This window comes from Falco peregrinus, chromosome 3 (assembly GCF_023634155.1).
Source record: "Falco peregrinus isolate bFalPer1 chromosome 3, bFalPer1.pri, whole genome shotgun sequence".
Taxonomy (NCBI): Eukaryota; Metazoa; Chordata; class Aves; order Falconiformes; family Falconidae; genus Falco; species Falco peregrinus.
In genome coordinates, this window is record NC_073723.1 from 81,100,778 (window position 1) to 81,113,982 (window position 13,205).

Here is a 13,205-nt window from a genome sequence, read left to right on the forward strand (position 1 = left end):
CCCACAGCTTGCTGCCAAAGCCTAGTTCAAAGTTTTTTCTTCCTTATCCTATGGTTGTTTGTTTTTTTTTTTATCTCTGGTTTGACTTTAATCTCAGCAGGAATCTTTTCCACTACCCTTATTTCACAGATCTACATTTTTGGGTTAGAAATAATAGCTCAAAACTAGAGGAAGTAGTATAATAAATACCGATTGTGCTGTAAAAGGTACCACCCTGAACTCTGGAGTTGAACACCATCTCAGCTGAAGCGTGGTAGCTGCTCATGTGCAAGCTTCTAGCCCCTTGAACTGCAAAGTAAGCAAGTCATATTTCCCCTCCGCCCTTGCCCGCCATCTTCAGCTGCAGTTTCAGGGAAGAGAGAAAAGTGTTCTCTAAGCCGCTTTAATACTGATTGAACAGCGGCTCATCTGATTGCATCCTGTCTTCCTTGGAGTGAAGAGTAGAAATCCATTTGCAGAAACATTCTCGTGGTTAGTAGCTGTAGTGGTTCAGCATTGCTAAAGCTAGTATGTTCAAAGGTTGTGCACATGGCAGTATTGCAACTGTGGAATTTCTTGAACTTTTCATCTGGCTGACCAGCTTTACCGTCCCTGTTGAAATCTCTCCCTGTTTGGAGACCCTGTACCAGGGCAGGTCTTGTTTGGGGTTGTTTGCTTGTTTTGTTTCATGCGATACCTTAGCAATTTTTGGCACACCAGACATTCCTCCAGTAGCGCACTGGCAGTTAGGAAAACTTTGATCTGTTGAGGCCTTAATGTAGCCAGCATTCAGAGGATTTGTGCAGAATTAAAGCAGCTGCTGCTGCTAACCACCTTGAAGTGTTAGAGTGTGTGTTCTGACATGCTGTGGGTAACTTTGCTGGATGTATCCAGTAAGCATTAGCAAGAAGTGGGGAGAAGCTGTACAAAGTAAGTGGTCACTTGACACGCTTATGCTGTGAACAACTAGTTATAAAGCAAAACAAAACAAAACCAAAACCTTCCAAGCAAGAAGAGGTGGTTGACGTGCTTGCTTTTAGCAAGCAGGTTTTTTTCTGAGTGCCAGTTTGTGCAAAACCTGAAGATTTACACTTTGTATTGGGCTTTCCTGGGACAGCTTGCAACTTTACATGTAATCTGTTACTGTTTAAATGCAAACTACTGAACTTTTGCAAATTTCTTCCTTTAGAGAATGTTAAGTCAGTAAAGGTTTTCCGATAAAGCCGTCTTGATGCAGGATAACTGGTAGAGCTACCTGCAATTAGCTCACTTTCCTCAAGGAGGGGAAAACATGGCAGTCTCTACATTTAGATAGATAAATAAAAACATGTATGTTTATTAATACTGGAACAAGTGTAGCAACTAAGCACATTTCATATTTTGCCTAGAAAATCAGACAGGAATAGATAAAGTATCCAGAAGACTCAGAGAAGTAGGCTAAAAACTACCTTTGACAGTAGTAAAATCCAAGCAGCTCAAACTAGTTACTTCTTTTTCATATTCTGGTAAGGCCTCTGAAGTTGTAGAAAATATTGCAAGTTTCTTTAATTTTGAGAAATGGGTATGAGACACTGGCACACTGAAATATCCAGGATAACCCCTGTTGTTAGTCTTAGCTTAATTTTTGTTTTGTTTTCTATCCAACTGTTGTGAACTGACAGTTTGTACGTAGGCAGCACTGCACCATAGTTTGTATTAGAAATATTGTCCAACTGTTGCTAATACTTGGGGGCAGTGACTTTATGAAGTCTTAACAGAGGATCACTTTTGAGGATGATTTTTTTTGTCAGTTTGTTGTTTTTAAAAACTTTTGAACATCAGTGTGAAAGGTGCGGTGATTTTCTTAAAACTATGAAGGTCAAATGAGAGTCAAATGTGATTAAAGGAGGAAATGCAGAAATAGAGGTATCTTGGTTTATTGGTAATAGTCGGTGTTTTTGTTTGGTTGGTTTTTTCTGAGGGCTTGCAAAGTAAACTATTACTGCATTGTAAGCAGTACAAAAGGCCTATGTTTTTTAAGTACCCATATATTGTACACTGTTTCTTACACTCCATTATTATCTTTGCATAAATTATGTTACTGATTTGCTCTGAGAGAATGGGGCCCTGTGGTTTGGTTGGGGAGAGCACAACGATCTATTCCAATACAAGTTCTGATGCTGAGTTGCTGATCATAAAAAGGCATAACTGTTGTGCTTTAGAGACGTGTCTGATTTCTGATATGATGGTTTGGGTTTTTTTTTTTAATAGGTTACAGAGCTGTCAGCTGTGGTGTATAAATCTTTACCCCATATCTGAGATTCTTAAATATCTTAATTTTGGTAAGGCTTGATGTTCTGGAGATGTGTAAAGAGTTCGTTCTGTATCTAACTGAAAACAAGTCACCCGAACTACAGACATCCTTGTCTGAGGTGGGCAATTAGTTCTGGGGCAGATTGCACCATGTAACAGGTAAATGGTTCTTTATCTAAGCAGAAAGGTGTGTGGTTGATATAATTAGGATCATAGGTTTGATCAGATGGGATAGCCATTTCTAGACCTAGTTAATTACTTATATAGTGCCAAGGATCACTCTTCAGGGAAGGAGGGAGGGGTATCAAGTACACCCTAAATTGCAGCAATTGAGGAAAGTGGCTAGAAAGTAGAGAGATAAGGTCAGTATTGCTGATAGTTGAAGCAAGTAAGGATAGCAAAGTAGTCTTGTATGATGTTGTCCAACATGACACTCAAAATTCATCAGACTTTCAGTTTGAAGATCTGAAGAATAGTTCCATTAGCAACCTGAGAGGCACTTTGCTTGCTGGTGTCCGATGAATTTTAATGGACTGTGTGAGCACAGTGGCTTTTGCCCCACAGGAGGTTTATCATTTTATCATTTCTGTTGAGGGCTGTGAAGAATCATCTTCACCCATCAGCCTGTTCAAACTGTCAGTTTGAACCTGAATCATCAAGAAGACAAAAGGGTATGACACTATTGTCTTTAAGAAAGCAGACCCACATTCAGATGAGTCAAATTCCTTTGCTCTGTTTCATGCTGCTTTCATTCCTTTGATAGAGTTTCATCAGTCCTCGAGTTTTCAGAGCTGCCTAGTTGTAAGGGCGCATACACACAAATGTAATTTATCTAGCTGTGGTTACTGCTTCTCAAAGTGCAGATATTCAAATATCTATTCTTGAAGAGAATTCACTTGTAAGGAAATAGTTGTTCCTGAAACCTAGGTAGCATTGTCCCTTCTATACCTCCTGCCTCGCCCTGAGACACATGAACGAGTTGCTGCAGTGCCAGATCCCAGAGTCCACCAGGTCATCTTTTCAAGCACCAAGCCTTCCAAGGTTAATGCAGGCCATCATTAGCCTGCACTGGGACAAACTGTCCGAGGCGGTTCACAGAACGTCTCCCATCCGCTTGGTGCAAGGGTGCTGTCAAAACCTGACTCCCAAAGCCAGTGTTCTTGGAAGCAGCTGGCCAGCAGCACTGCTATAACTGGAGCTCTAGTAGTTTTGATGCCAAGTAGAACAGACGAGCTACCTTACATTTCACAGGTCTAAGCATGGGGAGGGCAGTGTGTTGAAAACGATCAAATATCCTGTACTTTCTTTCTGTGTGTTACAACTTCCCCAGTAAGAACATGTGAAGATTTGGGGTTTTTTTAGTGCATGCTGAAAGAAAATAATTTTGGAGACACTTTCTCAGGATGAACAGGTGTATTAGCAGGTGTGACATGCTGAAATTTTCTATAGAACTTGGGTACAAATATTCCCGTTACACTTCTTTTCATCTTTCCAATGAGGAAGGAATCTACTCTGACCACGCACTTCAGAATCTTGGACAAAACATAGGAAGTGACCCTGGTAAGGGTTCTTGAATAGGCTAAAGGTTTTATGAGCAACAGCACATCATTACAGGTTGCATTACTCCCTTAGATTGCAAAAGCACCATCCAGTATAATAGTTAACATGTATGGATCACTAAGTTTATTAGAGCCTTGCTGTGCTTTTAACTCTGTTTAAGTAGTGCAGTCTATTAAGTGTCAGTTCTTGGATAAGAGAAGCATACAAAGTATCACTGAAAAGCCTCTTTAAGAAGAAAAGGAATATGCCATATTACTTTAGTTGATACATTCTCAGGGTAACAAAACACATTTTTCCTGTTTAGTTCCTATTGGTAAACAAAATTCTCTCTCACAGAAAACAGATTTTTCAGGGACTTTGTTGATGGAGTCAGTACTAACCAAAACCAGAGAGCTTGGAACATGCAGTAAATTAGGGTTTTGGTAGCTTTTTCAGTGGCACTCCCTTGCCAGTGAGTGACTTACTATGTACAAGCTAAAGATATGTTATCAGGATCTATAAGCACCAGCAGAAGAGAATTTCCATATAAGCATGTAATTTTCTACTGTGAAGAATTTCCTAATATAAACTTCATTTATTCAGTGGTGCTTTGTTGAAAATGAACCTAGTTTATGTTTTAAAAAAAGAAACAAAGACATTTCATCAGAAACTAACTGCTTCATTTTTTGTAAGTGCTTTCTAGCTAAAGACAGCTCTAAGAAGTGATTGCTTTCACCGAGAACCTTATGCATTTGTTTCTTTTCTGTATTTCAAGACTTTATTTTAGCTGTAAACTCTGTAAACCGTCTCTAACAGCCACAGTGGTTTTAGTCTCATTAAAAATAGAACAAAGCTTTTAGCGTTTCTAAGCCTGTCAGTTGGGATTCCCGCTTTGCTAGCTGATTAAAAGACAGCAACCATGATGCATTGAATTTTCTTCTACCATAATAAATGGCAGTCTGGTCCAGAAAGTGCACACTGTGGAATATACTATCCATTTTCTCTGTGCAGAGTACTGGGAGACAGCTAAGTTCTTGCAGAAGCAGTTAGTTTCTATTAAGAGAGGACTGCACATAGTGAGAGAAATTTAATTTGATGTAGTTCATGCCCAATTCTGGGTACAGTATTATTTAAAACTCTGATAAAGCTAGCTGTGCAAAGACCATCCTAGAGAAGCTGAATCTGTCATGCTATCCTGTATGCATGCTGTAGAAGTGCATTGCTGAAGCTGTCAGTAACATGGTATGCTCCTTCCTGCCTTACTGCAGAAAACCCTTTTATGAATAAACTGCTGCTACCAGATACTGTAGGAGTTTGCTAATCATGGTCTAACTCTTGCTAAATTAGATTTTCTTGATTTTTTTTTTTTTTTTTTTCTGGGGGGTGGGAGGGTAGGGGTGGGGTGAAGAGCCACATTTAAAAAAAAAAAAAAAAAAAAAAAAAAAAGCAGCAACTAGATAGTAGGTAACAGCAGGTTTTGGTGTGGAACAATACTGCCCAAATAGCAGTTGCAGTGCAGGTAATAACAAGTCACATATCTGGTAAAAATCCTTACAATAGATCTGAAACACCTTCAGATCTGGCTTAGCTGTAGCAGTGTATTGTATAACTGTATCAGACCCTGTATTTAAGAAAGCTTTTTTCCTTGATGTAGGAGTAGAAGCACTTTGCTGACTTGGGGCACACAGACTATGGGGTGTTGGTGTTGACAACTGGGTCCAAACCCCCATTTTTTTACTGAATTGAAGGACTATCTGGTCAGTGGGTTACTGAAACCCAGACGGGGGTCGGGAGAGAAGTTCCTGCAAGGTCAGACTGGCAAGCCTTTCTGCCTTCCCCTGTATCATGGGATGTAATATAATTCCTGTGATTCATTTAACAAATTCCCTGCCACTGCAGAGACACAGACCACGGACGCAGGTTTGTCTTGTCTGTCAGTCTCATTTTCCTTCTTTTCTTTGCTAATTTCTGGTACACTGTGTTTCTCTTAGCTATTGTATATGTTGCATGATGGGCTGGTAAGTCTGCTGAGGGTTGTATGAATGTGTGTATAGCAATAGGTCTGTGCGCCCTGCCAGGTCATCGCATGTTTTCAGTGATTTGCGGCACTGAGGGTCGGAGGTGCTGCAGTGTGTCGGGAAGAATGTGCTGCTGCCTTTGCGACTCCCACAATCACGAGTTGGGCTTGTTTGTTCCTGGTCTCTAGGGTTATCGCACTCAGTCTTGACAGCCAGTACTGTAAAATCAGAAGGCTTCGTGTAGTTAGCAGCTTTGCTTCTTTAGGAGAGAGAGCCTGACTTTTGACAAAACTAAGTGGCTTTATTTTAAGCCCTTGTTTGTACAAGCTCTCTTAGCAATGGGAATGCTAAAATTCTAGGTTCACGGTTACTCTGTTGACTTACTGAGCCTTTCGTTTGGCTCTTACCTAGTCAAATTACTATAGTTAAGACTCAGGAAACCTAGTTACAGGTCTTTAATTATGTAATATGTGGGTTGTCTGAGAATGCGCTTTAAAGTTTTTTGCCTAGTGTGCAAAGCCTGTTTTGTCTTTATTTCTATGACATGTTAAGCACTCTGGCAGAAGAGAGTAAAGAGTATGAATTGTGTTTTGAGTAAACTTGAAACCATTTGCAAAGCAGTGACTTTGGACAAAGCCAAGAGCCTTGCTCTTCCCTCACAACGGTACTTGGGACAGATTTCCTCAGTCTCTGGGTTGTCAGTAAGCTGAAAATAAGTTGTACTGGTAGGGGACTGTGTTTCTGCATTTAGCCACTAAGAAGCCCAGTGACTTTAAATCTTTTAAGAAAGGAGCATCATATGCATTACTAATTGATCTGGACTGTGGAGTTTGAATTAGAGCTTGAACATTCATCTGTTTCTGTCAGGTGGATTTCTTTCTGTAATAATAGCCTATGTGTTTGCCTTCGCAGGGCTAAAAGTAAAACTGAGTGACAGAACAGAAACTCTGTGTATGGCAGTGGTTACCAGTAAGCTATAGGAAAGCTTACTTAGATGAACAGTACTTAAAATAATTCTCTTCTCCTCCTTGGGCATTTGGTGCTTTAAGTAATCCAAAGCTGTAAAATACGGTAATAAAGAAGCAGCGTATTAGAAAACAATGCACAAAGTTACTGGACATAAATGCAAATAGTCTTTTGTTTGGGAAGTGAAGAACCATATGAAGCAGTCCTCAGAAGAAATGCTGCCTAATCTGTTTATTGCCTAAGGAAATTCCAGAAGCATGCTAAGAATGGCAGTACTGGGTCAGATAAAGAAATGTTTGTCTACCTCAGTGTCCTTCATTTAAGAGCAAGTTGCAGATACAAAGAGAGAGTGTAATTTCTCAAAGTATCCCCTTCTTGCTTCTGGAGCCTGGAGCCGCGTCCACTCTTTCACAGCCCTTGGGAGTTACCTCTTCAGTGAATCCTAATAATTGGGGTTTTTTGGAAACCACTTACGCTTGAATGCTTTGCAATAGTTTCCTCAGTCAGTGCTAGCAGAAGGCACTTCATTTTGCTTTACACAAGTTGCATGGACAGGGTAAAGCTAAGGTGGCTCAAGTAATGATTTGGCTAATTTTCTCTTTACACTCGACTGGTTTTAAGACATCTACCTTGGCGTGATAAAGTGGCACCACCAGGTAGGTGGCAGGAGTGCCTCTGCAAACTGAGGCGTATCTGCCTTGATAGTCTTCTAAACCACAGTAGGACCCATCAGCACGTCTGACTTGATTTTATGTTGTGCTGGACAGTGTACAAACATCAGAAGTATGTCATGATCTTAATTTGTCACTGTGGGACTGCTGGCATGAGTACGCGTGACTCCTGCTCAATTGAACCTTTTGTTCAGGGGCATGGCTGTGTGGGTTTGCAGACAGCTACAGTAAATCCAAAACCAGGGATTGTTGTCTTGGTGGTCTGGATGTCCTCGGTCTGGCGGTGCTCCCAGGAGCTTCCGAGAAGCTGTGTTGCCACTTGTAGCTTTCCTTCATCTTGCAAACTTCCAGTGACTGCTGAAGTTAGAAAAAGTTGAAGCCTTCAGCAGAAGGGGATTTCCAGACCTCTTGAGAAAGCTGCTCTGTCTCTGCTAATGTCAGGCCCTTCTTAGTCACAAAGAAAGAGAGAAAAGGGATGTATAGGTGTTACTTTATTATTTGTACTTTCAAATCTGCTTCCTCCCTTCTCTAAGCCCTATTTACTGTAAGATCCAGTCAGTCATTTAGGATAATAACCTTTGAAGAGGGAACCAGGATGAGAAAAGCAACAGTAAGAGTAGTAGCAACACGCTGGTCAAGCCTAATAGTGCTGCCTTGTACTGATAAACAACTGTTCTGAGCTAAACTGCAGGTGAGAACAGTAGTGCTTGGAGCCGAAGAAATGATTAAAGAGCATGTGTGCAGACAGCAGAGCTGCTATAGTATGGGGGTGTCTGACGATCTGATTAAAAGACCAGATTTAATGTTTTCTTTGATAACTGAAATGCTTATCATGCTAGCAGAAACAGCAGCAAACATTGTGTGTCATAGTTGAAGGAGTGGAACTTGAAAGGCTTGGTTATAGATTGAAAAATAAATCCACATTGTCCTGGTTACTGATATGTAGAGATAACACTGTCTGTGAGTGGACTCTGGCTCTTAATGGGATGCAAGCAGGTCGCGTTTTGCATCATGCAATATAGGTTTGTGAAAGGACACTGAAATCTAACCTGTAATGACAGTGCATTTGGCTATATGAAATGCTAAGGTTTTAAAGGACTCTGTAAAAAATAAACCCTACTTCTAGATCCTTCTAGAACGCTTGCTGGTTACTCGATTAAATCATCCTTGCTTGCAGACACTGACTGACAGAGAAAACAGTACATGCAAACAAGTCAGTGAGGACTAATGCTCAGCTAGCTTCTAAAAATACTACAATAGCTGGATGGTACAGTAAGTTAAGTAACATGCTTTAATTTCATATTGAGAGCATTTATTGGAAGAGGAGGGAGAGCTGGGGATTAAAACATGGAGCAAACACATGACTTACCAGGTTTCAGCAGCCGCGGGGGGGATGGTGATGGACCAAAGCAGGTGCCCACCTTGCTGGGGGCCTCGGCCGTGGCTGGGAGCTGGAGCCCCACAACAAAGCCACTGGCACAGAGCAATTATATAACTTTTTTTTTTCCCTTTCTTCTTTTAACCTTGTTCCAGTGTCTTGTCTGATCTCTGCTGCAGCTGGCCAAGTGCCAGCATTTGTCTGTGCACAAGGGATGCAAACACATGACTGGACGGTCATGTGAAACTACTCTGAGCTCTTTAAATCACGCCGCCCTTACCTTTTCTCCTCCGCTGCCTGCATTGCTTTAATAGGTGCGGCTTTGTTTATGCACGGCTGTTGCTTTGCTTTAGCACCTGGGTTATGCTGGCCCTTGGTGCTCCAAGGAAACCTTCTGTTCTAGGCTTTGCCTAAGCTTGCAGGAGTGGTCTCTGGACCTTTTGGGGCAGGGGTTTGCACCTCAGGAAACAAGCGGGGGTGTCAGCCTTGTGGGGGCAGCATCTGGCAGGCATCAGTCATGGAAACCTCTGCTTCTAAACCCTCTGGTGTATCATACTGAGACTTTGGCTTAAGCTTTGGGAGTGAGGCCTGGGGGTCTCGGCATCTTCTGGTACAGCTGTAAGGTGATTCCAGAAAGGATGAATCCTATTCCTGTAAATTACTGGCAATTGCTAGTTTTTTTAAAATAATAATGTTTTAATTGCAGAGTTATGGGCTTGCAGCCAGCTGTAAGCCTGAAATAAGGTCGTCTTGATCAAGTGTTTGTGTGTTACTGGTGTGGGAAGCCCAAAGGTAAAAAGATGCATCTTGGCCACATCTCCTCCTCTGTTACTACATAGTACTGCAAACATCTTGGCCTCCTCTGGGGACTTTCATGTCTTGGGACAACTGAAAATAGATGTAGGTGTGTAAGAAATGGCTTATAACTGTTCTACTTTCTGTTTCTGTGGGGATGCCTTGTTGCTCTTCCCAGCTGAGAGGCACTATGCAACTGTATCCGCGCATTGGATGTCCAGACTCGTTCTGGGATGTGGAACTAATGCTGCTAAACTGCATCAGTGGGGCGTTAGCTACCCATTATGAATAGGTGATGTTGAATGGCATGGGGGGGAAATGCACAAGGAAAGCTCTGCACTAGGAAGAAGGATGTTCTACGGCTTTGTTCTCTGTGCTTGTGATGTTCACCTCTCAACCCTTGTACTAGGTTTGCAATAACTGAAGAGCAGTTGACTTCAGCTTTTAAGTTTGGACTGAAACTTTTCCTAGGTAAACATCTCACCCCTGGTATCCTTGGAGCCCTTGAAAGAATTATGCTAAACTTTCTGGGGAGCAGGCTCTTAGTTTTGTACGTGCTTTCTGCTTCCTGCAGTGGCCTTCTCGTGAGGTAAATCTCAAATTTCCTTTCTGAAGTTTTAAATTCAGATGACAAGAGCCAGGCCAATGCTGGCTGTGTGGTATCCCAAAGAAAATGAGACTCATCCAGTGAAAGTGACTAGCACTCCAAAAGCGGTAATAAAGTTAGGATGTGATACCCTGTGATTCAAGGGATTTGACATGAGGTGGGAACTCATGTTGCTTTTGTTCTTAATGTATATTCAGTTAGCTCCAGTGAAGGGGGTAACAAATACTGCCATGTTTCAAAAAAAGTAAAAACAAATACAGTCATGCTGATAGGAGGTCTGATTTTTTTTCTGGATTCCTAAGAACGAACTACAAAAACTTGTGTGATTACCTAGACTTGGCTCATGAAATAACAGCCAGTGTTGTGAAAATCAGTGGTGAGGATGTGAAGAGCTGTTAGAGGAAGTAGCCAATACAGAGGCAGAAGGCTGAGAGGTCCCAATTGTATCTGGCATAGATGGATGGATGCTATATGTATCTTAGCATATATTGTTTACTTCTGTAAACCTCCCTTAGTCATACCAGTGTTGGCACGTCTTGCTTTACAAAAACCTGTGGGTTTCTGAATTGATCCCTGATGGTGAAGGCACTCAAGAGCGTTGCTTGAGTACTTGAATCAAAGCTCAAGTATCTGCTGTTTGAGACAGTCTCTCTGAAGAAGAGAGAATTTATTTTATATTCTGTACGACTATATACAGTTCTTATTCCCAAACATCACATCCACTGCATTTTCAAGTGTTAGCATAGATTCTGTAAGCTGGAAATGTTGGGCTGAGAGCTCATGGTTGCATATGGTTGAGTTGCCACTCACTGTGTGCATATTATTGCTCTGCTGTAATTACCTTGTCAGTGCCATGAAGGTGGTTCCTATGTTTTGACATAAATGTGGGTCATGCTGTTGTGTATTTATGCCACACTTTGGGCACAGCAAGAACATGTATACAGTCACGTAGATCACTGCAGCACAGTTTATGGGCAGTGATACGTTAATGTAGTCAACTTTATGCACTTGCTTCTGTTTTTCCCTACCCTACCCTTAAATGGTACATGCAAAGGTATGCCAACTTCATAAAACTGTGTACCCGCTCTAAATTTCCTTTTTATACTTCTAAAACTGTGTGACTTGTCTTGCTGTTTTGTTTCATTTTGTTTATATTTCAATTTTCCTGCTTTTTCCTAGTTGTCTTTTTTGGCAAGTTCTGTGAGAAACCATGATAGTTTAGACTTAGCCAAATTCGGTCTGTGTTAAAACTTCTTGAAACCTGATCCTGTGAGAGTTCTAGTGTGTGTATGTATATCTATATATATAAATAAAAATATTACAGGTTGGCATCCAGAGCCATGGATGTTTATCTAAACTGAACTTCGGATTCCTCTTGAGGTTTGGTAGTTCACTACTGAATCTGTTTCAATCCAGTTAATTAGTTACAAACCCCTAAGCCACAGACTTGGAATTAAAGAAAACAAAGCCCCAAGCCTCCACATAATTTGATGCAAAAAGAAACTTTTGTTAAACTAAGAAGTGTGTTTACATCACTGTTTCCCACTTTGAAATGCAAAACTGATGTACAGATGACCCAACAACATAATTATTGGTTCTAGATTCACGGCACCTGTATTAATGTGGTAGTCTAGTGTCCCTCTATAATCTTCCTCCCCCTACCCTGACATCGGTTTCTCCTTTGAGGTATGGCAGGGATTTTCTGTTGTGTCAGTGGTTTGGCTCTGCACAGTGTAGCTTACAGGGAGTACAGAATGCCTGTTTTTGATAAGATTTTCTTCTCTTCTGTTTTTAGGACAATGTAGATCAGACTTCAGCTCATGGTCGGCGGGATCTGGTGGAACCGGGTTTCCAAGAACCATCTAACCGCATCTCCCTGAATCACCAAGGTAAAGAACAGCGGGTGGGAATCCAGGCTCCTTGGGGGAAAGCCAGTCACTGCTTAGGCAGAGATAGTTTTGCCTCTATGTTACCATTTCTCCTTCTCATTTAAAATAATAATAATAGAAAAAATATCTGGATGGCTGAAGGAGGAGAGCTGAGAAATAGTTTTTCATCGCAGCTGTCCTGTGAGCTGTGGATGAAGAACACAAAGAACTTCTGGTGTATCTCAAGCCTTGTAGCCCAAACCAGGATTGCTAGCCTGGGTGGCAGCTATATTCTCCTGTTTTTAGTGGGGTCATGGGGAGAGAGCAGTACTGAAACTGAATTCAGTATTTGTAATGTTAAAGTTGCATTTAAAAAAAGTCTTTGACTGCTATAGGAAGAGTTCAGGTCTCTGGTTCAACTTTTGCAGTAGGAGAAAAGAAAAATATCTTTACTTGCTTTGCGTGACAGAAATCATCTCATTTGGGGAAAGAAAGTCCTGAACTAGACAACACAATGCTGGTGCAATAGTTACATCCTGTAATTCAACAGGACCATATAAGTTCAAATGAAATTATAATAAATCATAAAAGTCTTTCTTTGCCAATTTTTGTCTGTTCATATACCTAAAAAAAGGCAGTTACTATTATAGCAGGGACATTGAGCTCAGCTTTATGTTTTCGGCTTTGAAATAATGAGTGCCATCTTAACCAGTGAACCCTCTTTACCCTCAGGGTTCCTGATGGTTTAATTTGGAACCAAGTCCTTGAAAGTCATCTTCAAAGGTTGTTTCTTCAGTGCAACAGCTAATAGTATTGCAGTCAGCACAAGGCTATTGAAACAAAAAAAGATTACAAACATAGTACTTAAAATATTTGGTAAATATGACATGCTTAACTTTTCCTTTAAATATCCAGCTGCTTTCATATGCCAAGGGGCAGCAAGGCTGGAATTTCACAACTCGTAGATCCTCAAGACTATTTATGTTTCACAAAGCAGTCCTAGAATGTAACGAGGTTTGTATTTTAACTTACTCCCCATGCCCCAAGTCTTCCAGTTTTTTAAAGCTTTTTTTTTTTTTTCATTGAAAATGG

The 13,205-nt window shown here is 41.0% G+C and overlaps 1 protein-coding gene and 1 long non-coding RNA gene across 7 annotated transcripts in view; one reads left to right on the forward strand and one right to left on the reverse strand.

Annotated features, from left to right (window-relative positions):
- GRB10 (growth factor receptor bound protein 10) overlaps window positions 1-13,205 on the forward strand; it is a 149,735-nt gene that overhangs the window by 51,427 nt on the left and 85,103 nt on the right. For all 5 annotated transcript variants that reach the window (XR_008746241.1, XM_055798305.1, XM_055798302.1 and 2 more), the window contains exon 3: window positions 12,041-12,134. Coding sequence is in view for 4 of the 5 variants with exons in the window: in XM_055798305.1 (XP_055654280.1) it covers window positions 12,041-12,134 (94 nt within the window). In the remaining variant the exon portion in view is untranslated. The remainder of the gene's footprint in view (window positions 1-12,040; window positions 12,135-13,205) is intronic.
- LOC114011575 (uncharacterized) lies at window positions 7,527-8,930 on the reverse strand. Of its 2 annotated transcripts, none has more exons than XR_003553521.2 (2): window positions 8,835-8,930; window positions 7,527-7,909 (listed from the first exon to the last, which is right to left on the reverse strand). It is a non-coding gene; the product is annotated as an uncharacterized LOC114011575 (long non-coding RNA). The 2 variants fall into 2 exon arrangements; XR_003553520.2 differs by having other exon boundaries at window positions 7,527-7,912.